Source organism: Argopecten irradians, chromosome 8 (genome assembly GCF_041381155.1).
Source record: "Argopecten irradians isolate NY chromosome 8, Ai_NY, whole genome shotgun sequence".
NCBI lineage: Eukaryota > Metazoa > Mollusca > Bivalvia > Pectinida > Pectinidae > Argopecten > Argopecten irradians.
The window spans coordinates 19631593-19657643 of NC_091141.1; the positions used below are offsets into that span (position 1 = coordinate 19631593).

Genomic DNA, 26051 nt, shown 5'->3' on the forward strand with positions numbered 1-26051 from the left:
TCTTCACGTTCTTCCTCATCATATCTTTTTGAATCAACTTCTTTCAAGATTCAATAACAGTCCTATATATATCAATTAATGTTCTATAGCAGACTTGGTTTTAGGTTTAAATAGATAGTACCTTTAGGGAATTTAATTGTGACTAATGTTCATTCTATTACCCATTTAAATGCGCTTCATTTTAAAATTAAAAAGGTGGAATCTGGTACAACACAAAAATTTATAAATAACGGTTCTCGAACTATGAACTCAGAATTCTGACCTTTTTCGTGATCATTTGAAAAATTCTTAAGTAGTCTTTGTAACCTAGGTGATGGCACAGCTGATCATTGGTTATTCACATATCCATTATTTAATGTACTAACAGCAACAATAAGAATCAAAGTGGGATTTGTATATTTTTCTATTACATATTTTTGATGAGATGGTCAGATACTGTATTGTTATGTCTACTGCTGATTACCGGATTTGTTTTGGAGAAGGCTGAAATAGGCTGTCTGACGCCAAATTGGTTTTGGCGTTTTTTGTTTTGTTTTTGGGTTTTTTGTTGTTGTTGTTGTTGTTGAAATTGAAAATATCTACCTTCCATTATACATATTTGAATAATCAAATACTAAATAGTGATTATTTGATTTATGAATGAAATACTAAGAACCCAACAAAAAGTGCAATTTAATCGCTACATACATGGAATGGTCATTTTGCATAAATGATGTTGATTGGTAGCCTTATTTTCGCTCATCATTTGCATACGTGCGTTATATGCAGTGTGTTATATTGTATAACGAAATCGAAGGTCACAGTTAAGAAAGGATTTTGTCGTTATTAATTATCAATTTGAAATCGTGTGGAACAATCAACAATTATAAATCATGAATTACGATGATCAATATAAAATATACGCATTAAAGTAGTGTTGTAATGTGAGTCTGTTTTTGTTTTTTAATCGACAGCAGACCTGGTAGTTTTATATTGTTTTCAGACGAGCCTTGTTAAAGCCTTAATAGTATTAAATTCTGCTGGTCCATCAGGATTCATACTTGAAATCATTACTTTTACAAACATGTCAACCAGTCCAACCGTAACGAAAATGGTTCTTGGTCATGTATAAGTATAACTTTCTCTGAAATCCACAAATAACATCCAAAGGAGGAGTGTCAATTTGGACCCTGACCGATAAGCATTATTTTTTGTTTACAGATACCCTGGGTTTAGGACATCATGATATGACATATGATTAAGGTCAGGTCGGAGTCCCTTGTGAGCAGTAGATACATACACTGTCCTATCACTTCGTCCCATATTTGATTGATACATCATCGTGCACGTAGGTCGTGGAGGCTAGATAAACCTCCGTTACGCAATCAGTTGTAACTTTGATTCAGAGGATCATGGCGGCCACTTCATTAATGACCACTGTTTTACTGTTATGTTGTGTGGCGGTGTACGGTCAGAAACCATGCTGCTCCCCTGACAAATGGACAGCACACCTATTACAGAAGACAGGGGCGTATGACACTGACACAGGGGCCTCCAAACGGGACGTCAGTAGCAGGATCAACTATGACTACACGCTCAAAAAGATGTCCATGTTCACTGAAACCAGGAATACGACCTACAACACAAGCACATTCTTACAAACCATCATTGATTATAATAAGGTACTGTGTAATACTCAGCTTCTACGATGTCTTACCTGTCAGGGGAAGTATTATCCTAAACAGACAATGAACTCTTAAAAGGCGCATATATATAACATTTCTGTGCAGGATCGTGAGTCGTTGTAAATAAACTGATGTTGATTGTACAATGTAATCGAGAGAGAAAATGGGATATAACTATATAAATAAATAACGTCACACTTTATATCCAGATATCTAATCTTATATTTCCTTATTTTCGGTTCTGAATTCTTAATGGATAGTTCGTTAATTCAAAACATTCAAATGTGAAGTATAATAAACCGAGAGCAGACAATTAACGTCAGAAGTAACCCAAAAAAGACTGCAATGATAGTCAAAGACTAAATGGTAGTCCCTAGTGTTAAAACCTTCCTTTCAAAATAATTTTACATTTTCTTTATACCGTATAAGTCACAATTATTTTTTTTTATTTTATATTACAGACAGAGATCCACATATCGGGTTACTAGGTTTTGATATTTCTGACATAAATCCCCACTTTTTGTTACTAGGATTGTAATACATATATAAATCCCAATGTCGGGTTACTGGGTTTTGATATTTCAGACATAAATCGCCATATTGGGTTACAAGGTTGTGATATTTCAGACATCAATCCCCATATAAAGTTACTAGGTTGTGATATTTCATACATAAATCTCCATATTGGGTTACTAGGTTGTGATATTTCAGACATAAATCCCCATATTGGGTTACTAGGTTGTGATATTTCAGACATAAATCCCCATATTGGGTTACTAGGTTGTGATATTTAAGACATAAATCCCCATATTGATTTATTAAGTTTTTATATTATAGACATAAATACCCATATCGGGTTACTATGTTTTTTATGTTATATACATAAATTCCCAACTAGGTTTTCACATTACAGACAAAGATCCCAATATCGAGTTACTAGGGTAATGATATTGGTGACATTAATCCCCATATTAAGTTACTAGGTTGTGATATTTCAGACATAAATCCCCATATTGGGTTACTAGTATGTGACATTTAAGATATAAATCCCCATATTAAGTTACTAGGTTGTGATATTTCAGACATAAATCCCCATATTAAGTTACTAGGTTGTGATATTTCAGACATAAATCCCCATTTTGGGTTACTAGGTTGTGACATTTCAGACATAAATCTCCATATTGGGTTACTAGGTTGTGATATTTCAGACATAAATCCCCATATTGGGTTACTAGTATGTGACATTTAAGACATAAATCCCCATATTGGGTTACTAGTATGTGACATTTAAGACATAAATCCCCATATTTGTTTACTAAGTTTTTATAGTATAGACATAAATACCCATATCAGGTTACTATGTTTTTTATGTTATATACATAAATTCCCAAATAGGTTTTCACATTACAGACAAAGATCCCAATATCGAGTTACTATGGTAATGATATTGGTGACATTAATCCCCATATTAAGTTACTAGGTTGTGATATTTCAGACATAAATCCCCATATTAAGTTACTAGGTTATGATATTTCAGACATAAATCCCCATATCGGGTAATAAGGTTGTGATACAGTTGGTAGTAGACTAAAGGTTACACCCTTGTGCACACGGAGTGCACGAGGTTTAGACTACAGGTAGACACGGAGTGCACAAGGTTTAGACTACAGGTAGACACGGAGTGCACAAGATTTAGACTACAGGTAGACACGGAGTGCACAAGATTTAGACTACAGGTAGACACGGAGTGCACTACGTGTGAACACGGTGTCCACTACAGGTGGACATCGTGTCCAGGTACATTGAGACCTAGACAGACAAGGTGATGTGTACAGTTAGGGATCGGGGAAGAATAAGTTCTTCAATTTGAAATAATACATAATTATAATTTTTAAGTGTTTATTTGTTTTTAATTACAACATCTACAATTTAATGTACAGTATATATAACTATATAATACAATATTTTTTTAGTATACATGAATAAAACCTTTTCACTGCAAAAGTAATAAAGATTGATTTATATTCATTAAGTATATGTCTTTTTAATTTTATATCTGTAGTTTCCATTTCTTATGTTAAATTGTCTATATTACGTTTTCAAAAGTAAATGTTTTATGGGTAAATTGCATTAAATATATATATATATATATATATATATATATATATATATATCATTTACATCAAGAATTTTCACAAGTCAAAAACAACTTTGAATTGCAGCAAAAATCAGTCCTAATGTGCTTTTGAGACACTTTTTCTTTTATAATAAGCTATCAGTAATACAATCATATACCGGGTAATACATAGCTTTTAAACAAAAAGATTTGGTGCCTATCAATCAGTTGTCTAGCGATACCCTTGTAGATCGTCTTTCATTAAAATATATACACTTTTATAATATTTTTCTTGCTATTTTAAGTTCTAAAAGTATTGTACGTAAAAATAGCTTAATTACATATTCTTTATTAAAAACTGAACGTCTTTAAAAGATCATGCAGAATTAAATCCACTTCAAACTATATGACGTCCTCCACTAATTGGTGGCTAGTCTACCTACAAGTACCCAATTCAGCTTGTTTTGATTCTTAATTACCGGTACACACAATAAGTTTATGATCCCAACCCCGCAAGTTATCTTGATCGTATATTGCGTCATGGTCCAATAATTATAACTTGTCAAACATACAGGTAAGCCACAGTATCCAGCTATACAGGTGCCTCAAGGTGACCATCGATAGATGGCCAGAGGGCAGAATCGTTACCTTCTGTGTTTATGAGAATAATGGGGGCAGTATCTTTATATAAGATGTGATTTTAGAATTGTTTCTATGGAAGTTTGTTAAGACAAACAAATATACTTTACCGTTTAAAAAAATCATATAGGTTTAATGAGTTTGAAACACATAAGTACCATTCTTATTAGATACATGTACATGCTTGTTGTAGAGCCTGGGTAAACATGTACACCGGTTCCCGGGTGGGGGAGGGGGGTGTAGATTGGGGTGAGGGATGAGGTAAAAACTTGTTGAATACACCTCAATTATTGTCATGACAGGCAGCCGTGAAGTGGAGCTGACGGTAGCTGTACAATGCGTAAATCATGCATGTCTGTCACAACCTTGAATTTACCAATAATACATATATATTTTTTAATCAAATTAATGTAGATAAGGTACTTATTCAACATTGTAATATGGTATTTTATATACATAGTCATGATAATCAGGTTTCTGATATATGTAAAAAGCCAGTGTAAAAAAAATAAATTAATGAAAAGATATTGGATGAAATATGATATTCCAATAATCTTGAAATAAATGTTTTAGTTAACTATACACTTGGTATTTAGATTATTTTTAATTTTAATATATAAAGCTTCATTAACAAATAAATTAAAATGCACTACCAGTTAAAACACATATCCCTATTGACTAGCATTGTTGTATAACTGTATTTCAGACATAAATCCACATATTGGGTAACTAGGTTGTGATATTTCAGACATAAATCGCCATATCGGGTAACCAGGTTGTGATATTTCAGATGTAAATCACCATGTCTGGTTGTACTAGGTTTAGACATTTTATTTTTTCAAATTTCAATTATGCATCTTACACAGGGTATGGAATGGAGGATAAGCGGAACGGACTGCACGCGGCATGTGACTACGGAAAAAATGCTTCCGCCTTGTTTCCTAGGTACGTATCCGCAAAATATAAATTCCACTGTCCTTTTTTTTATTTTTAAATCTCCACTTTCACATTTTGTATATAAATCTGCACTGTCACATTTTATTCATAAATATCCACTGTCATCTATTGATAAATAACCACTATCATTTATAATTATACACTGTCATCTTTTATTAAACAAACACAAGGACATCTCGCATTTCCTTGATTGGAATTCATCCATAGCAGATTCATTGCAACTGTATATCGAACCCCGTATAAGAATCGATTATCTAAATATTGCCCAAAAGGCCATGGAAGTCTTACCTTATAGCCTGCTATTTTCGCGGGGATGATATTTTCGCGATTTTGCGGCACATTGCTATGATCGCGAAAATTTGATCCACGAAATAATGAGAAATGGTTTAAGGATGTATTCTTCTGAGGTTTCAGTCCCGTTGAAGTCTCGTTTCAAAATAGATCAAAGAAGTTATGAGATTTTCAAATATAATTTATCAGTACCTGTAGCAAGTTACCAGACGCAAGTTTTGTCAAAAAATTACATTTCTATTTTTAGTAGATTTTTTATACAGTGATTTTAAGAAATGGCCCATTTGGCGGCCATTTTGAAATTGTGTCTTTTTTCGCTTCAAGTAGAGCCACAGTTTTACCATTTTTTACTGAAATTGTTTTTACTTAAATCATCACTGCGCCAGCATTTTAAGCTGTATTGAGCTAATTTTTGCTGCAAATCGTTACTTGATTCGTAGTAATTAAAATATTGAGCATTAATATGTGAAACGATACACTTTTGTGACTTTATTTTTACATTTAATGGTAATTTGGGCACTTTTATTTTTTACTCTAAAATACTGAAAAATAACAAAAAATTCAAATGGGGCAAAAAAGTAAGCACACGGACCCCCGCCTGATTTAGAAAGAACAACCGTTTCCCTATTGATATGCAAAATAAGAACAAAAGTTTAATACCAGAACTTTTTCTATAAAGTGTTAAATTTGGCAAAAATGGCTGAAAATGGTGCATTTTGTAGCTCAAAATTTAGGGGTAGGGGTAGCATATGTTATTATTCTGAGAAAAAATATTAGTCTAATTGATCAAAACTGGTATATTTTTAAAGAAGACTACTAGAAAATGAATTCTACAAACATTCATACATATCAAACACCTCATTAGGAAATTATGGCTTTAAATTCTAGTGTATGTGGTCAAAACGGCAAATTTCCCATAAAATCCAATATTTTGTCAACTAGGTGTCTTTGAGTGACAAAAGCTCAAAAACAAGCACACGGACATATGTTTTTTCTTCCATTTTCTTTTATGGTATGAACTCCTTTTTCCAAAAATCTATATGAGAAAAAAAGTTTAATACAAGAAAATTTTGACTTCTCAGAGGTGTACATCCTTAATGATATCTACCTAAAACATCTATATCGTGAAAATTTAAAATCCATAACAAATGATTTTCTCGTTTTTAAATCAAATCCCGAAAATTTGGATCCGCGAAAATCACCGGCTATACGGTATTAACATTATACTATATGTTTGATGTTAGTTGTTTTTAAAGAATATAGATATGTTATATTTACAGGGTTAGCACTATTTGACATGGATTCAAATTATACCCGGTTAATAAGTAGATTTGAATACATTATCATCCAATGTTCATATTATAGCTTCATACACCTATTCATTGTTTTATGCCGGTTCAAAAAGTTTTATAAACATGTGTTCCCTGTTTTTGGGTTTTTTATTGCAGGGATCCGTCATATTGTGAAAAGGGAATATTCTAAATGTGCGGATTTTTCTTGTCTTTTGTGTGCGTATCTGTTGTTTATGGACACGCATCCGTTCTGCAAGAGAATTTCCCGTTTGGTCGATATAATCTTCTTTGCAAGTTGGACAAGTTATACAATATATAAGATTTGTACTTTTGCAGTCTAGGTTATTATTCGGCTTAATGATTTTTTTGTTCGTTTTTCAGTGTGATGAAAGTCCCAATTTCAATACAATCACAGGTTGTAAGATTTTCTTCAGGTTCGGTGACTGTCTCTAACTCTTCGGTATATCTTCTGGTTGAGCGAGATTTTTCATTTTTCCACTTCTGTGTAAAATTTGGGTTAGATCCCGTGCCGCTTGAACCATGTTTGTATGGGTAGGATTATATGTAAAGACAAGCGGAATAGTATCTTTATTAGCGGTTTTGTCTTATACACGTGTAAGTTCTGTGAATCTCCTTGGCCCGGTGTATGGCTTTATTAAACAGCTTCCGTCTGTTGATAGTGTTGTTTCACTAGAAACGAGAAGAGCTCATTCAGTCTCTTTTTCCTTTTTTCACTTTCTACTAATATCGCACAGAATCGCCTTGCAAGACACAACGGGACTTTTCGTTTCGTACGTGAAGGATGGCAGGAGTTGAAATCTAGGAATTGATGGGTATCCGTAGTTTTATACACTGTAGATTACGTCTGTTGTTATCCTTATTCCTGGCTTTTGTACTAGTAAACCATGAAATGCTAGTTCGGTCTCGCTGTATTCGATGGTGAATTTGATACATTCGTTGAGGTTATTCAATGTATCGTGAAATGTTAAAAGGTTTTCTTTTGACCTTGTTCAGATGATAAAGCAGACATCTAGGTATTTTTCCAGTTATTTCGTATGTAAATGCTGAATTCATGGTTTTATGTCTCTAGTAAGTTGTAAAGTTTATGTTCTAGAAATCTCATGACTAGATTAGCTTATGTAGAAGCAACTTTGGTACCCATGGTTGTTCCAAGTATCTGTAGATAATTTTACCGTCAAAATAGAATGAGTTATAATCTACTATGATTTACAAAGCTTTAATTATAAAATCGGAATTAAATCTTCGATTCATAACTTGCGGGAATTTGTTATGCCAAAAATGTTATTGCCTCGATTCAAACTTCACGTGGAAAGTTCGTGTGTGACATCGAAGCTATCGCGTCATCATCGACGGTTTTTGGAAGACGCTCTATAAAGTCGATATCATCACTTCAAAACTTGGAATGTTATTACACAATGGTTTTAAGACAATGTCGAGCAGGTTGCTCAAGCAATTTGTTGGACAGCTTGGTCCTGCGACAATAGGTCTAAATTTTAGGTCGGCGGGTTTGAGAATCCTTATATTCTTAATTCTGGTCTTGAATTGCAGTTTGAATTTCTTTACTTTCATGTATTTTTGGGAGTCCATAAAAGTTACAACATTTAAAGTCAAATCTCGTTAGCTACCTCTATGGTTGCAGATTTTGAAATTTGATTCTTCTTATTTTGCTCATTGTTATTTTGTCGATATTGTCAGTAGTTTCTTTGTAGTAATAAGGGCTATTTAAATGTTCTTAAGTCTTTTCCTTATAATACTCACAATCCATTATAACAATAGCTCCGCCTTTACCACTCTGTTTAATGACTATTGATTTGTCATTTTTAAGCATTTCATCGCATTTATTTCAGCATATGAAAGATTGTTACGGGTGTTACTTTTTGTTGGTATTATGTTTGATAAAGTTTCAATGTATATATCAAGATGATGATCCTTGCCTTTAGAAGGGGTATACATACTTTTGTTATTTTGATCCATCATCTTCCAGTTCTTTATCAGCAAAATATTCCTTCAAACGCAATCCCCTTCCGAACTCATGTGTGTCTATCTGTAATTCTTGCACATTTCTTGTTGGAGTTGGTGTTAATTTTAAACCACGATATAGAAGATGATGTTCCTTTTGAAAAAGCTGTCGACTGGATAAGTTTATTATTTTAGGATAGATTTTTAGTTGATTTCTTGTTTCCTTTTCGCCCTGGAAGTGTTCGATTGACAAGATCCTAAAAATGAATTAAATGGCGTGACTTTTTGCATTTTTGGTAATTAAGATTTCAATTTCCATTGGGTTTCCTTCATTTTGACACCTTTTCTTCTCAGATCATTTTTCTTCTCAAATCATATATGTTTCGATTGTTTCCGCTAAACCGGTTCAGGTATTGACCTGCCTTTTGTCTTTTTGACAGCATCAGAATAACCTCTACTTGAGTTACTCTGCGATCTTTGTCCCCTTGGTCGGTTTTGAGGTTATTTGGACGTAGCCTGCTACCGGATCTATTTCTTGTTCCGCTTCTGGACCTTTGTCGTTGGGGTTGATCTTGATCAGGAAGTAGTCTAATGTCCCTCGATCTAGATATCTCCTTTAGTTGTAGTCTCTCTTTGACGCGAATGAGATCTTGGACGGTTTTTTAGCCATTTTTTTCCTTTTTGGCTTATTGTATTGGAACGTTGCTATTTTCCTTCCTGTAATATTAGGAATATTTCAGTATGACGTTCTGTGTTTTCTCCAGCAATTTCACCGATTTTTGTTAATCTTCATTTGAAATATCCTTGACTCACATTTCTTGTACAGTATAGCCTCTCAGAAAGGTGTTTTGTGGATATTTTGTAATTTTTCTGTTTCCATCAATGGCTGCGTATGCATTATCGTGATGGTCTTGTTTTCATTCGACAATCTGTATGTCTGTTGAGAAACTTTGAATAGCGAGATCAAACCTAAGTTTCCTTTCCTACTGTGGTTCTCCGACTATTACTTTGATAAGAAACAATGTACTTATTTGGAAGGATGGGATTTCTCATGTCTATTCACTGCTTGTATGTTTCTGAGTACATCTTGTTTTTAAGCTGTCCCAAAACTGATTTTTTACGTTTGTCCAGCTGTTTTTCCACAAGAGACGTGACGTCACGTTATAGTAACTATGATATGACGTCATAATATACTGTAGTAAGTAGCTAGGACGCCTTGAAGATGCCCAGGAGGACTGAACACGTTAGCGGCGAAATACTTTTGTCTTGAATGTTTTTTTTTCTTGAAATATATATATATATATATAAATATATACATAAACAAAACCGTTTCGTATCATTAATCATGCATGATGTTCATATATATTCAGAAGGTGCGGAGTTCTTCGGCTACCACAAGATGGCCGAGATGCCAGTAGAAGTATGGTTCAGAGATGACGGTAAAGGTCATAGTTCACGATTTACCATGGCACGTGACCCATGTGTGCTGGTTACTGAGACAACGCGATCGATAATGCCAGGTTACGGTTCGTGTTAACATTTATAATTTACATGTAGTACAAAGATTTTATGGTTTTTAGTATTTAATAATAAGAAGAAAAATAAGAGATGAGGAAACGTTTTATAAAAATGTCTTACTTTAAATGTTTAAAAACATTATGTCAGCATTCTTGAATCATGCGTTGTCTAATGGGTGGTACTTTTCAGGCGAAACAACTGTTTTCTAATCAATTCTGTTCTTTTATATTTACGCGTGAGCTATTAAACGAAATAGACCTATGTTTCCTGTCTGTGGTCTCTCTCCTGGATGCATAAGTCGTTTTCGTCAGTTTATGTTTGTGTTACTAACCTTACTGTTGAATTTATAATGATTCGTAGCTAATAACAACTTCTCATTTACATATTTAATGATGCGGTTAACATATTAACGTATGTGTCGACACTAACCTTTATTTTACAGGCAGCTACGAGTTATCTTTTGGGATCTATGAGAACGTTACTACAGGGTACGTCGACCCGGGTGTTTTCAGTATTCCCTCGATCTGCCCACGCTCTGGACCGGTTTGTATTCTCTTTCTACTTCTCCTCCTACCATCGGCTTATTCCTACAAAAAAGAACACATGTACATATTGACTACTTATACAGCTATGTATCTAAGATTCATTAATGAGTATGTATGATGCATAATTGACTTTTTCCAAAAGCGACACTAGACATAGGTGGTTGGATTTAGATAAGATAATTCCGAGGTTACATAAGGTTTATAAATGTAAGATCAAAGTATCATTACTGAATGATTAAAATGCTAACAGACATTTAAGATGAACCCCAAGCTCATAATGCCAACGCATAATAAAGCATGACAAATACTTTCTTTAACAGGTTATTAAGAAATACCCGAAACAGACACCAATGTGGCCCTGGTATGTCCCGTCAACCTACTTTTCTCCGGATCCATAGTTTACTTCATATCCGGTCAATAGGAGGAAATGGTGTCATGCAGTGATAGTAATACTCCTATTTTGCTGTGATTTTAGTATACGCAGTTTTTGTTGTTCTATTCATAAAGATGAAAAAAGTAAACGATATCCTTTTCATTTTTGGTTTTGGCATACCTCTTATTCGGTGTTCCCGAAGCCATGAGTAATGTTGTGTTGACTGTACAATGGGTAATTCCGACTATTTACATATTTATATATCACGACTATTTACATATAACGACTATTTAAATATTTAAATATCACGACTATTTACATATAACGACTATTTAAATATTTAAATATCACGACTATTTACATATAACGACTATTAACGACGACTTTAGCCCACGATAAAGACTTTTAAGTTTCCCGGTATTATCCGACCGCGAAATACAAGACAAATAATCGCACACGAAAGTCTTTTTAACATTACAGATGTTTTATTCCCTGAAGAGTAATATGCACTCATATCTGTGATATTGCAACAAATATATACACATCTTTGTTTTGATATGAGCTGCCAGGGTTAGGGCGAACTGGGGTCAACTCCCCAAACAAAACAGCGTACAGAAAGAAAATTATAATTTTGACCAAATTTATATTACAACGTTATTGAAGGATACTAACGTAAACAAGTTTGCTAACAGTATTCGTGTAGAGATGGTTGGCATGAATACATGTGTAAAACAAACAAACAAACAAACGAAACACAGTGGGTTTTTTCGAATAGTATTTATTTGCAACACATTGTCCCCGTTGTTCTACATAGGGTTATTTATACTTACTGATATTCGAGGCCGGCTACTTTTCAATTGATTAGGATATCTGTCTTTGTTTTTTTGTCCTGTGTATGGTATAGTGTGATAGAACGGGTTTCTATCATTGTTGCATTTATTTGTACAGTATGTATATTTGTTATTGCACTCTTCTAAGTCTTCACTTCAGTAATCTGTTTATTCATCTTTGACCCAAATTCAGGGGAATATCGTGAGAACAGGTCTTATCTGTAGTGTGTTTGCTGTTTAGCAGTCACATTCATCAACCTAGTTGTCCTCATGGTCACCCCGATGCTGACCGCTGGCCGGAGTACACGTGTGGTACACGTGGCAGGTGTTTATCAGTCAGTTGAGCCTTGTCTTTATTTAAGCGGAAGTTATATTTAGTGTGTAGGTGGGTTGTTGGTGCAACGGTTTCACCTAAATATGGTGCTCTGTCCGGACTTTGACCAATCAGTGGTCACTTTAGGGTAGTGGGTTGATGTGTCCTTATAAGAGGGGCTGCTTCTAAGGAAGCTTTGGTCTCGACTAAGGAGAATGGGTTAGGGACAGAACCACGCCGTGCACTATCAACAGTGCAACACTTGCAGGGTCTCTGAACTACCATTTGGGTTTATACTTAGAGCTACATGGCTAACAAGGGTTTGTGTCGTTCTAGGGGATTGTCAGGGGCTTAGGGCTTAGACATCCATAGGAAACCTATTTACACGGTTGGTTATGTCTTTTAGAGTTGGGAACATTTGGTAGGTCGGTTATCTCCCATTAGGTGTTGTTGGATTGTGTTTGCGAACACGTGGTCTTGTTGTTCTGTAGCTATATAATTAGGGTTTCGCTTCATATAGGATAATTGTATACTTGTTTCTCTTACTGTGAGTTGTCTTAATCAGGCACTATTGTAAATATATTCTTTACCAATTCTGTATTACTTGTCTTTATATAATAAATAGTTATTTGTACCTGTATTTACCTAGTTGAGTTATTGGATTAGTATGTGCTTCCTCTACATCCTAGAGATCGAACCTGTTGTGATACAGGCCTGTAACCTGTGGAGGAAAGTGATCCGGAGAGGATTTGTGACGACTCTGGACTTTGTTGTATACTAAAAATTCTATACGATTACTATTTGGGACTTAAACATATACAACGCATGCTCCATACTAAATAGTCAACTATTGACTGTTGACATGGTCCTCTTAAATAGTAACCCCATGTACTATGTAAGAGCGTGGAATCTTTTGCGTTAGAAGATAAAAATGCTGATGCGTCTGCATATGTGGGAAAAGCTGTCGAAGAAACAAGATGGATACGATGACTAAAATAAAGGTAAGCGTAGAATATGTTTTAATCTGTTTAATATAATTTCTAATGTACGGTAAATAAAGGATGATTATTTTAGCATTAGCATATGAACCTTGAGAAGGAATGTGAAGTTTTACACTAGTTACAAAATGGGATACTTCGATGAACCACTTAACGTGTGACTAAAGCATACTTAAGTTAGATCTATTATCGACCAATATATTGACCAGATTAATAAAAAAAAAAACAGAAAAAATTATTTCAACATGCTACTGGTCCAGTTTCAAGTCTCTACATACAGTAGGCCTTTCAGAACTTGACAAGAAGTAGTTCAGAGATTTTAGGAATTTTGGCCCCTGTGATCCCGGATATAGTTCAAGGTCAATCATTTTAACAAGCTTGATAACTATTGATGTCAGCATGCAATATGCCTAATATAAGGTCTCTAGGCCTTCTAGAACTTTATAAGGATTCATTTGAAGATATTATGAGTTTTTAACCCATATTTGACCTTGAATGATGGTCAATGTCATTGATATCAAAAAACATGGTAGTCATTTATTGCAACATGCTACTGGCCTAATATTATGTTCCTAGGCATTCTAAAACTTCACAAAAAGTCATTGGAAGGTTTAAGGTTTTTTGGCCCATGGGAGCTCAAATAAAGGTCAAGGTCGTTCACATTAACAAACACGGTAGCCAATTATATCAGCATGCTACTGGCTTAATATTAGGTTCCTAGGCTTTCTAGAACTTCATAAGAAGTCATTTGAAGATTTTATAAGTTTTTAACCCATTTGACCTTGAATGATGGTCAATGTCATTCATATCAGCACACATGGTAGTCATTTATGTCAACATGCTACAGGCCTGATATTAGGTTCCTAGGCTTTCTAGAACTTCACAAGAAGTCATTGGAAGGTTTCAGGTTTTTTGGCCCATGTGACCTCGAATAAAGGTCAAGGTCGTTCATATTAATAAACATGGTAGCCAATTATGTCAGCATGCTACTGGATTAATATTAGGTTCCTAGGCTTTCTAGAACTTCATAAGAAGTCAATTGAAGATTTTATGAGTTTTTAACCCATTTGACATTGAATGATGGTCAATGTCATTCATATCAAAAAACATGGTAGTCATTTATTGCAACATGCTACAGGCCTAATATTAAGTTCCTAGGCTTTCTAGAACTTAACAAGAAGTCATTGGAAGGTTTCAGGTTTTTTGGCCCATGTGACCTCGAATAAAGGTCAAGGTCGTTCATATTAATAAACATGGTAGCCAATTATGTCAGCATGCTACTGGATTAATATTAGGTTCCTAGGCTTTCTAGAACTTCATCAGAAGTCAATTGAAGATTTTATGAGTTTTTAACCCATTTGACCTTGAATGATGGTCAATGTCATTCATATAAAAAAAATGGTAGTCATTTATTGCAACATGCTACAGGCCTAATATTAAGTTCCTAGGCTTTCTAGAACTTAACAAGAAGTCATTGGAAGGTTTCAGGTTTTTTGGCACATGTGACCTCGAATAAAGGTCAAGGTCGTTCATATTAATAAACATGGTAGCCAATTATGTCAGCATGCTACTGGATTAATATTAGGTTCCTAGGCTTTCTAGAACTTCATAAGAAGTCATTTGAAGATTTTATAAGTTTTTAACCCATTTGACCTTGAATGATGGTCAATGTCATTCATATCAGCACACATGGTAGTCATTTATGTCAACATGCTACAGGCCTGATATTAGGTTCCTAGGCTTTCTAGAACTTCACAAGAAGTCATTGGAAGGTTTCAGGTTTTTTGGCCCATGTGACCTCGAATAAAGGTCAAGGTCGTTCATATTAATAAACATGGTAGCCAATTATGTCAGCATGCTACTGGATTAATATTAGGTTCCTAGGCTTTCTAGAACTTCATCAGAAGTCAATTGAAGATTTTATGAGTTTTTAACCCATTTGACCTTGAATGATGGTCAATGTCATTCATATCAAAAAACATGGTAGTCATTTATTGCAACATGCTACAGGCCTAATATTAAGTTCCTAGGCTTTCTAGAACTTAACAAGAAGTCATTGGAAGGTTTCAACTTTTTTTTAGCCCATGTGACCTCGAATAAAGGTCAAGGTCCTTCATATTAACAAACATGGTATCTAATTTTGTCAGCATGCTACTCACTGGCTTAATATTCGGTTCCTAGGCATTCTAGAACTTCACAAGAAGTCATTGGAAGTTTTAGGATTTTGGCCCATGTGACCTTGAATGAAAGTCAAGGTCATTCATATAAACAAACTTAGTAGTCATATATGTCAGCATGCTACAGACCTAATATTAGGTCTCTGGGCTTTCTGGATCTTGAAGAAGATTTTTTAATGATATTTTTAAAAAAAATGCACATTTGAAATGTGACCCATATTTCCAATTGGAACATGACATTTTACAGAAAAAAGTGTTACCTTGGTTATTTGTTAATTAGGTCATCGGACACAAAATGCATATTTCGTCCGTCCTCATATGCTGTGGGTAAACTTTTCACATTTTGAATTTCTTCTCAAGTTCTTTCAGTGCGATTTAGCTGAAAAATGATCCTGACATGGTCTCGACCAAGTGTCCTTATTTTTGAGGTCTATCAAAAGTCTAAGATGGCTGACACAGCTGCCATATTGAAATCCCATTTTGAACTTTTAAAGTTCTACCAGTGCGATTTAGCTGAAACTTGCTTGAAATTATCCTGATATGGTTCCTACCGAGTTTTTTTCTTTTTTAAGTTGATCAGTAATCAAAGATGTCCATCACAGCAATACAACATATAGTATAAAATTGTAGAAGTACATTTAAGATAATAGTTTATTTGACCCCTGTGACCTTTGAAAGATCAAGGTCATTCATTTGAACATACATGTACTTGGTAGCTCTTTATCCAATCATTCTACATGCCCATTAGCAAGTCTCTAGGGCTCTCAGTTATTTACAAGACGTTGATTAAAGGTTTTAGCCTTTTTGACCCCTATGACATTGCATGAAGGCCATCACAGGTCATTCATTTGAACAAATTTGGTAGCACTTTATTCCAGCATGCTACAGGCACAATATCAGATCTCTAGGACTGCTACAAGATGTCAGTTAGAGAGTTTAGCCTTATTTGACCCCTTTGACCTTGAATGAAGGACTAGGTCATGGCTATTTATCGAGGTATAAAAATATAAAGTACATGTACCAATCTTCACACCAGTCTAAGCACCAGCCCTACTGCTCTTGTGCAAGAATCAGATGCAATAAGAGTTCTGTAAGTGTGTGTGTGTGTTTAATTACTTTGGATACATTCAATTGTGTATAAATTAGTGTAAGTTTAATATTTTATAGGGACAGTTTAGATCCCTTTCCGAGATTCGGAAATCCGGAAATAATAGATGTACAGGTCAACTATTTGCTTATTGTATGTTGGCATCAGTTCACCAAAAGAAACCCACTAAACCCTCATCTTTACAATGTCATTCAATTCATCTGATTCTTGCTCAATAGCACTGGTGCTTAGACTGGTCCGAAGATCGGTCCTGTACTACTATTACATGGATCCAATATGGGTGAAACTGTGTTAAAGGTAGGCATAAAAATACAACGTAAATTATAATGATTATGTGTACAAATAATCAAGAGAACTACATTGAAGATATAATGTAGGCAAAATATATATTCAGCATTATTCACTTTCATAAAATAACATCTTCAACTACGTGAAGTGGTCATTATGGTATTCTACATCACAGAAGGCTTGTAGCTAGATGTAAGCTTACACTGCACCATTGTAAGCTTATATACCGATAGAAAATCTCGGTGACACGTGTAGTTACAGATAAATATTACAAGTACATTATTTGATGCATTCATATAGATCATGAGATAACAAGTAACAAAATGGCTCCATGAGCAACTGATCATGAGCATGGTATGAATTCTTTCTATCTAAGACATCATATATGTAGCTTTATGAAACAATATGTACCGCTTTACCCTGTCATGTGCTAGTGGAGCAAAGATTTTTTTGTAGAACTCATCCAATCACTTTTTAACTTTTTTTGTCATTTATACCTGAAACAGTTAAGTAATACACACTTCAGTGGCAATATTTATAACGTCATCTGATCCATATTTTTCCAGATGCAGTACAGGAGAGGAGCAAATGTAGCAGCCAAACAGGGATTCAAACCCAGGACCCTCAAACACTAGCCGAATAATGCTCCACCGCTGAACTACCTGGTCAACGAGGATCAACCCAGTCCATTCCCACTGCATTCCTTCCTCCCTTTTCAAAGTCTTTGCCTTCAAAGGCATTTTAAGACCACTATATGTATAACACCATGTTTATGTCGACACTAAATCCAGAACCAGGGGTATATACACATTACACCAGGGTTATATAGACACTACAGCCCTAACACCAGGGTATATAGACACTACAGCTCTAACACCGGGGTTATATAGACACAACAGCTCTAGGGTCAGGGTTATATAGACACTACAGTCCTAACACCAGGGTTATATAGACACTACAGCTCTAACACCAGGGTTATATAGACACTACAGCTCTAACACCAGGGTTATATAGACACTACAGCTCTAGCACCAGGGTTATATAGACACAACAGCTCTAACACCAGGGTTATATAGACACTACAGCTCTAACACCAGCGTATATAGACACTACAGCCCTAACACCAGGGTATATAGACACTACAGGTCTAACACCAGGGTTATATAGACACTACAGGTCTAACACCAGGTTTTATATAGACACTACAGGTCTAACACCAGGGTTATATATATATATACACTACAGCTCTAACACCAGGGTTATATAGACACTACAGTCCTAACACCAGGGTATATAGCCACTACAGCTCTAACACCAGGGTTATATAGACACTACAGCTCTAACACCAGGGTATATAGACACTACAGCTCTAACACCAGGGTATATAGACACTACAGGTCTAACACCAGGGTATATAGACACTACAGCTCTAACACCGGGGTATATAGACACTACAAGTCTAACACCAGGGTATATAGACACTACAGGTCTAACACCAGAGTATATAGACACTACAGCTCTAACACCAGGTTATATAGACACTACAGGTCTAACACCAGAGTATATAGACACTAAAGCTCTAACAACGGGGTATATAGACACTACAGGTCTAACACCAGGGTAAATAGACACAACAGGTCTAACACCAGGGTTATATAGACACTACAGATCTAGCACCAGGCTTACCGTTATATAGGCACTACAGGTCAAACACCATGCTTAATACAGACACTACAGGCCTAAAACAAGGGTATATAGACATCACAGGTCTAGCACCACAGGTATATGTTATATAGACACTACAGATCTAGCACCAGGCTTACCGCTATATAAGCACTACAGGTCAAACACCATGCTTAATACAGACACTACAGGTCTAAAACAAGGGTATATAGACATCACAGGTCTAGCACCACAGGTATATGTTATATAGACACTACAGCTTTAGCAGCAGATGTATACTTACACATCAGGTCTAACACCAGAACATTATATATACAGGTTTAGCACCAGAGGTATATAGACACTATAGGTTTAGCACCAGAGGTATATAGACACTACAGGTTTAGCACCAGAGGTATATAGACACTATAGGTTTAGCACCAGAGGTATATAGACACTACAGGTTTAGCACCAGAGGTATATGGACACTACAGGTTTAGCACCAGCGGTATATACAAAAGGGGTATAATTTTATTCGAAGATATGTAAATTAAGCTATCAATAGCATATTTTTTCTTTGGAAATAGGTTTTAAATGCAAGAAATAAAAGCTAATGAGATAATATTCTAGAATAGTAAGAGGGTAACTTGAGCTATTTCCAACATAAAGCCCGCATATTTTTCAAATTTGGTAATAGTATTCACAGATAGCCCATATTGGCAGATAGTCGCATTAGGCATCTTCTGATGTAAAAAAATTGTATACCCCATGGCCAATTCGCAGGAAATTACGGTGAATTATCAAAAATTAGAAACTTATATCCAGATATGTTATTTTTCATTTCAAATGATAAATTTCCTATAGATTCAATAAATATTGCTGAGCTTAACTGGCTAGTACATATTTAGTTAAGACTAGTGTGATTTTGATTTTTTTTTTTTTTTTTTTTTTGCAGAGATCATGATATTTGTTGGAAGAACGTTGTTTCCTTTGCCTCAAACAACTGCTCCGTTACGAACAACTTTGTGATGACCCACATCAAAGAAAAACAACCACATGTTTTTTATGTTGGATGTAACTGCCACCTGGCCAACCTGTGCATTCTAGCAGCTGTCAAGACCCTGCCTATGCCCATTGAGGATCTGTTGGTGGACACCTACTTCCATTTCTATAACAGGTTCATATAAATTATACATACTGCTTGAGGTAATTGATTTCAAAATTCTATACTATTGCAACTTCAGTTTTAGAAAGAAAACTAATAATATGAGGTATTTGATGTCTTATCATAAAAAGAATAAATTATCTACCTACCTATCACACACTGACAGGTATGGGTAGATATAGGGCCATGAACAATATATTAGGGCTGGCCAGAAGGATCCTTAATTATTCAATTATTTAACTGAGGAATATGTCAATTTATAAATTTTAAGCTCAAGCAGGAAAGAGAAGTACAAAGAATTTACAAAGTTTTGGGATGCCAACCAAGATACTGAAAATTGTTCTACCCATTGGTTGAGCCTTGAGAAGTGTGTGAAGTGAAGTGCCTGCTAGATCACTGGCCAGCCCTCCAGAGCTACAGGTACTTCAATTCTCATGATGTGGTGACGAAGTCTGGTCGAATCAAGAGGTTAATTGATGCTCAACTATCATCTCCCAAGATGAGAATGTACTACTTGTTTTCTGGCTTTCATCCTAGAGCCACTCAAACGGTTTAACACAACTTTTCGTGTATTACTATAATTCTAATATATATGAAAAGTAGCAATTATTTTGAAGAAAAAAAAGTATGACAGAATATTTTAATTTGTATATGATCATGTGTATGATTGTAGTTCTTGTTAATATAAAGTCTATATTTTTATATGAATGTCACACCCTTATGTTTTAATCATTGATAATTCTTAATTATTTTACACAACAATTTTTGGACATTGGACCATTGTGCCTGAGGCATATGTAGTCGACAATGAAGACAGCATTTCCCCATCCTTGATCAATAGATTTTTTGGGTAAGTTAAACAATATAAGTGTATAAATCATGAATATGTATTATAAATAACTTGTAAAACATTTTTAAATGATTAATCAAGGATATTTCAAATTCTGCAATAATCTGAATTAAATGTATTTCTAGGAGGATAATACCAATGATAGAAGTTTGTTATAATTTATTATCAATAATAATTACTTAAAAGAAATTTCAATTTCATTTGTGATAAACTACCAAAGAAAAGCTTGACACTACCAGGTAATTGTTTTCTTTTTATTCTAAAAGGTCTGTCAGGAAATTCTATTGCACTGTTGTCGACAAGATGATCAAGAAATTTCCATTTGAGGGTACAGTCGTCGCCAAGTTGAGTTACCTTAACCCTGCTACAAGATCAGATGACACACCAATAGATGTGATGGCCATTGCCAGGAAGTTCCCAGGAGGACTTTCCCATACTAGAGAGTGTCCTGGGCTCCATTATAACTGTAACAAGGACATCAAGGTGGTTAAACCCCATCAATCAATCAATGAACCAAACTAGAGGATGCACTGACTGATTACACTTGAATTCTGAACTTCCTAGATTGGTTCCTGGTCATGGGCCAGTATGGGGAAAATGTGTAATCTCATCACACTGATGACTTTGCTGTACCTTTTAACCTATCCAGGAGATCTTGAAGCTGACAAACACAGCAACAAGGAAATATAATATGTATCACTAATCTTCAGATTTCCAAATGGAATTGAGAGAATAATTAGTGCTTGAATTTAACTTGTACTATGATTTGTTCATATGAAATGATATGTGATGTGTTCTTACATGTATGTGACTTGATCATGAACAGTCGGTATGTATTTATTAAGTTGTGTTTGTCAATTTAATAGTTTAAGAAACAGTTGATATTTTTTTCAGAATGAAAAAAAGATTTATGAATATTTGGTGTCATTTGCAGCTAGTCAGCTATGTTTATTTAAGAAAATGAAATGTTTAGTTGAGATGTTTGTTAATCATTTGAAAATAGTTGCTATTGTGTGTTTTTATTAAGTCAACATCTTTTATGACTTTAAGGTGACAGAATCAGTTTGGAGTTTTTCATAAAACATGAATTTATAGAGTTCAAGTTATATTTAACATAAAATGTCATTCATGAATATGACTACAATACTTATTTTTATTGAAGTAGTATTTATTTTCAATTAATTTTATAGAATAAATATTAATTATGGAGACCAGCTTGGCATAAAATGCATTCCATATAATTCAGTTGTTATTTCTATTGAAAGTTTATTGTTATAGGTATTCTGTGGACATTTGTAACTTATATATAATAGCTGTTGTATTTATTTTACAAAGAAGAGTAATATGTGTGATCAGATGACATTTGTGAAATTGATATGAAGTAGTTCCTATTTTTAAGTCATCTGACCCAAGTAGGCTAAAATCTTTAAATGACTTCTTTTGAATAACTATGAGACCTACGAACCTGATTTTGGGGCTGTGACGTGCTGGGATGAAAGGCTACAAAGTTTATTCAAATGAATGACTTTAACATAGTGCTTCTTATCAATTAACTTCAATTTATCCTAGAATCATGTGAAATCTTGCAAGATGTTAAATGTTATGGAATTTATTCACAAATACAAATAAATGATATAGTTGTTGTAAACTGTTTTCAAGTTATCTGTACTGTATAGTGTGTTAAAACGATGTGGCATGTCAACTCAAATGTCGATAATGTCATCAAAAAATCTAATCTAAATCTTCATCAATGCTTTTTCCTACCTATTTATCTTTTCTAATCGCTTTTACTGGTAAGAGCATATTCAATTTCTCTGCATGAAGATGAGAATTTTAATAGCTGTATTGTCCACAAAAAGACATGTAGAACATTCAATTAAAAGCTCATCAGTAATATCGTTCAGAAAGATAACAAAAAGAAGAGGACTGAGTATTGAGCCTTGAGGGACTCCAGCACAAGACATATCTGGGTATAAGAACACTAACACCATACATATCTGGGACTATAACACTAGAACCTAGCCCGAGAGACTCTGGCCCTGACACCAGACTTAGACATTATGACAGATAGATGTCTGGCTTAGACATCTATCGGGCTAACTAGAACCATACATATCTTGGTACTGAAAAACTAACACCATACATATCTGGGACTATAACACTAGCGTCGATTTGTCACCACATAAACGTCTGTATTTGGTGTGTATACCACCGCATCGACTTGTCCCGCATGATTACGTCTGTATTTGATCTAAATAAGGTGTGTATACCACCACATCGACTTGTCATCACATGACAACGTCTGTATTTGATCTTAACAAGGTGTGTATACCACCACATCGACTTGTCACCACATGAAAACGTCTGTATTTGATCTTAATAAGGTGTGTATACCACCACATCGACTAGTCACCACATGAAAACGTCTGTATTTGATCTTAATAAGGTGTGTATACCACCACATCGACTTGTCACCACATGACAACGTCAGTATTTGATCTTAATAAGGTGTTTACACCACCACATCGACTTGTCACCACATGATAACGTCAGTATTTGATCTTAATAAGGTGTTTACACCACCACATCGACTTGTCACCACATGATAACGTCAGTATTTGATCTTAATAAGATGTGTATACCACCACATCGACTTGTTACAACATGACAACGTCTGTTTTTGATCTTAATAAGATGTGTATACCACCATATCAACTTGTCACCACATGATAACGTCTGTGTTTGGTGTGTATAAGGCGTGTATACCACCACATCGACTTGTCACCACATAATAACGTCAGTATTTGATCTTAATAAGATGTGTATACCATCACATCGATTTGTTACAACATGACAACGTCTGTTTTTGATCTTAATAAGATGTGTATACCACCATATCGACTTGTCACCACATGATAACGTCTGTATTTGGTGTGTATAAGGCGTGTATACCACCACATCGACTTGTCACCACATGATAACGTCTGTATTTGATCTTAATAAGGTGTGTATACCACCACATCGACTTGTCACCACATGATAACGTCTGTATTTGATCTTAATAAGGTGTGTATACCTCCATATCGACTTGTTACAACATGATAACGTCTGTATTTGATCTTAATAAGGTGTGTATACCACCACATCGACTTGTCACCACATGATAACGTCTGTATTTGATCTGAATAAGGTGTGTATACCACCACATCGACTTGTCACCACATGAAAACGTCTGTATTTGATCTTAATAAGGTGTGTATACCACCACATCGACTTGTCAGCGGTCAGTACCTGGCAACTGCCCCACATGGTCACCACATGACAACGTCTGTATTTGATCTTAATAAAGTGTGTATGCCACCACGTTGGCTTGTCATCACATGACAACGTCTGTATTTGATCTTAATAAGGTGTGTACATACCACCACATCGAATTGTCACACATGACAACGTCTGTATTTCACAACAACGACTTATTACCACATGACGTCTATATTTGATGTATAAGGCGTGTATACCCCCACATCAACTTGTTGCCACATGATAACGTCTGTATTTGATTTTTATACCACCACATGACAACGTCTGTATTTGATCTGAATAAGGTGTGTATACCACCACATCGACTTGTCACCACATGACATCATCTGTATTTGATCTTAATAAGGTGTGTATACCACCACATCGACTTGTCACCACATGATAACGTCTGTATTTGATCTGAATAAGGTGTGTATACCACCACATCGACTTGTCACCACATGATTACGTCTGTATTCGATCTTAATAAGGTATTTATACCACCACATCGACTTGTCACCACATGATAACGTCTGTATTTGGTGTGTATAAGGCGTGTATACCACCACATCGACTTGTCACCACATGATAACGTCTGTATTTGATCTGAATAAGGTGTGTATAAGGCGTGTATACCACCACATTGACTTGTCACCACATGACAACGTCTGTATTTGATCTTAATAAGGTGTTTATACCACCACATCGACTTGTCACCACATGACAACATCTGTATTTAATCTGAATAAGGTGTTTATACCACCACATCGACTTGTCATCACATGACAACGTCTGCTTTTGATCTTAATAAGGTGTGTATACCACCACATCGACTTGTCACCACATGATAACGTCTGTATTTGGTGTGTATAAGGCGTGTATACCACCACATCGACTTGTCACCACATGATAACGTCTGTATTTGGTGTGTATAAGGCGTGTATACCACCACATTGACTTGTCACCACATGATAACGTCTGTATTTGGTGTGTATAAGGCGTGTATACCACCACATCGACTTGTCACCACATGATAACGTCTGTATTTGATCTTAATAAGGTGTGTATACCACCACATCGACTTGTCACCACATGACAACGTCTGTATTTGATCTTAATAAGGTGTGTATACCACCACATCGACTTGTCACCACATGATAACGTCTGTATTTGATCTTAATAAGGTGTGTATACCACCACAACGACTTGTCACCACATGATAACGTCTGTATTTGATTTTTATACCACCACATGACAACGTCTGTATTTGATCTGAATAAGGTGTGTATACCACCACATCGACTTGTCACCACATGACATCTGTATTTGATCTTAATAAGGTGTGTATACCACCACATCGACTTGTCACCACATGACAACGTCTGTATTTGATCTGAATAAGGTGTTTATACCACCACATCGACTTGTCACCACATGATTGCGTCTGCTTTTGATCTTAATAAGGCGTGTATACCACCACATCGACTTGTCACCACATGATAACGTCTGTATTTGGTGTGTATAAGGCGTGTATACCACCACATCGACTTGTCACCACATGATAACGTCAGTATTTGATCTTAGCTTTGTATACAATATATAAGCTTTGTATACAACCATATAGACTTATTACCACATGACAACGTCTGTATTTGATCTTAATAAGGTGTGTATACCACCACAACGACTTGTCACCACATGATGTCTGTATTTGATCTTAATAAGGTGTGTTTACCACCAAATCGACTACTGGGCGGTGGTTTTTCTCGGGGTACTCCGGCCTACCTCCATCAACAAACCTTGCATGTCCTTACATGACCCTGGTTTTAATAAGACGTTAAACTAATAAGCTGTAACATCTATATTTGATGTTTTTAGGTCACCGCAGACGGATCTTCATTGATCTTCTTTGTTCCATTATAACCTCTAGAAGTTGGTTGCATAAGGTTAATATAGTGTAAACCACGTTAATAATGAACTTGCTT

The 26051-nt window shown here is 35.2% G+C and overlaps 1 protein-coding gene across 1 annotated transcript; it reads left to right on the plus strand.

The window, feature by feature from the left end:
- The first annotated feature begins 482 nt into the window (after nt 1-482).
- Nucleotides 483-13158, plus strand: LOC138329604 (uncharacterized). The gene is made up of 5 exons (XM_069276693.1): nt 483-1661; nt 5286-5364; nt 10310-10465; nt 10900-11000; nt 11323-13158. The coding sequence occupies exons 1-5, from the start codon at nt 1392-1394 to the stop codon at nt 11398-11400; spliced, it is 684 nt and encodes a 227-aa protein (XP_069132794.1). The 5' UTR covers nt 483-1391; the 3' UTR covers nt 11401-13158.
- The last annotated feature ends 12893 nt before the right edge of the window (nt 13159-26051 follow it).

Coding starts and splice junctions, on each gene's coding strand:
- LOC138329604 (XM_069276693.1), top strand. CDS start 1,392: ATGGCGGCCACTTCATTAATGACCACTGTTTTACTGTTATGTTGTGTG. Junction 1,662..5,285: donor CCATCATTGATTATAATAAG/GTACTGTGTAAT, acceptor CATCTTACACAG/GGTATGGAATGGAGGATAAG. Junction 5,365..10,309: donor GCTTCCGCCTTGTTTCCTAG/GTACGTATCCGC, acceptor ATATATATTCAG/AAGGTGCGGAGTTCTTCGGC.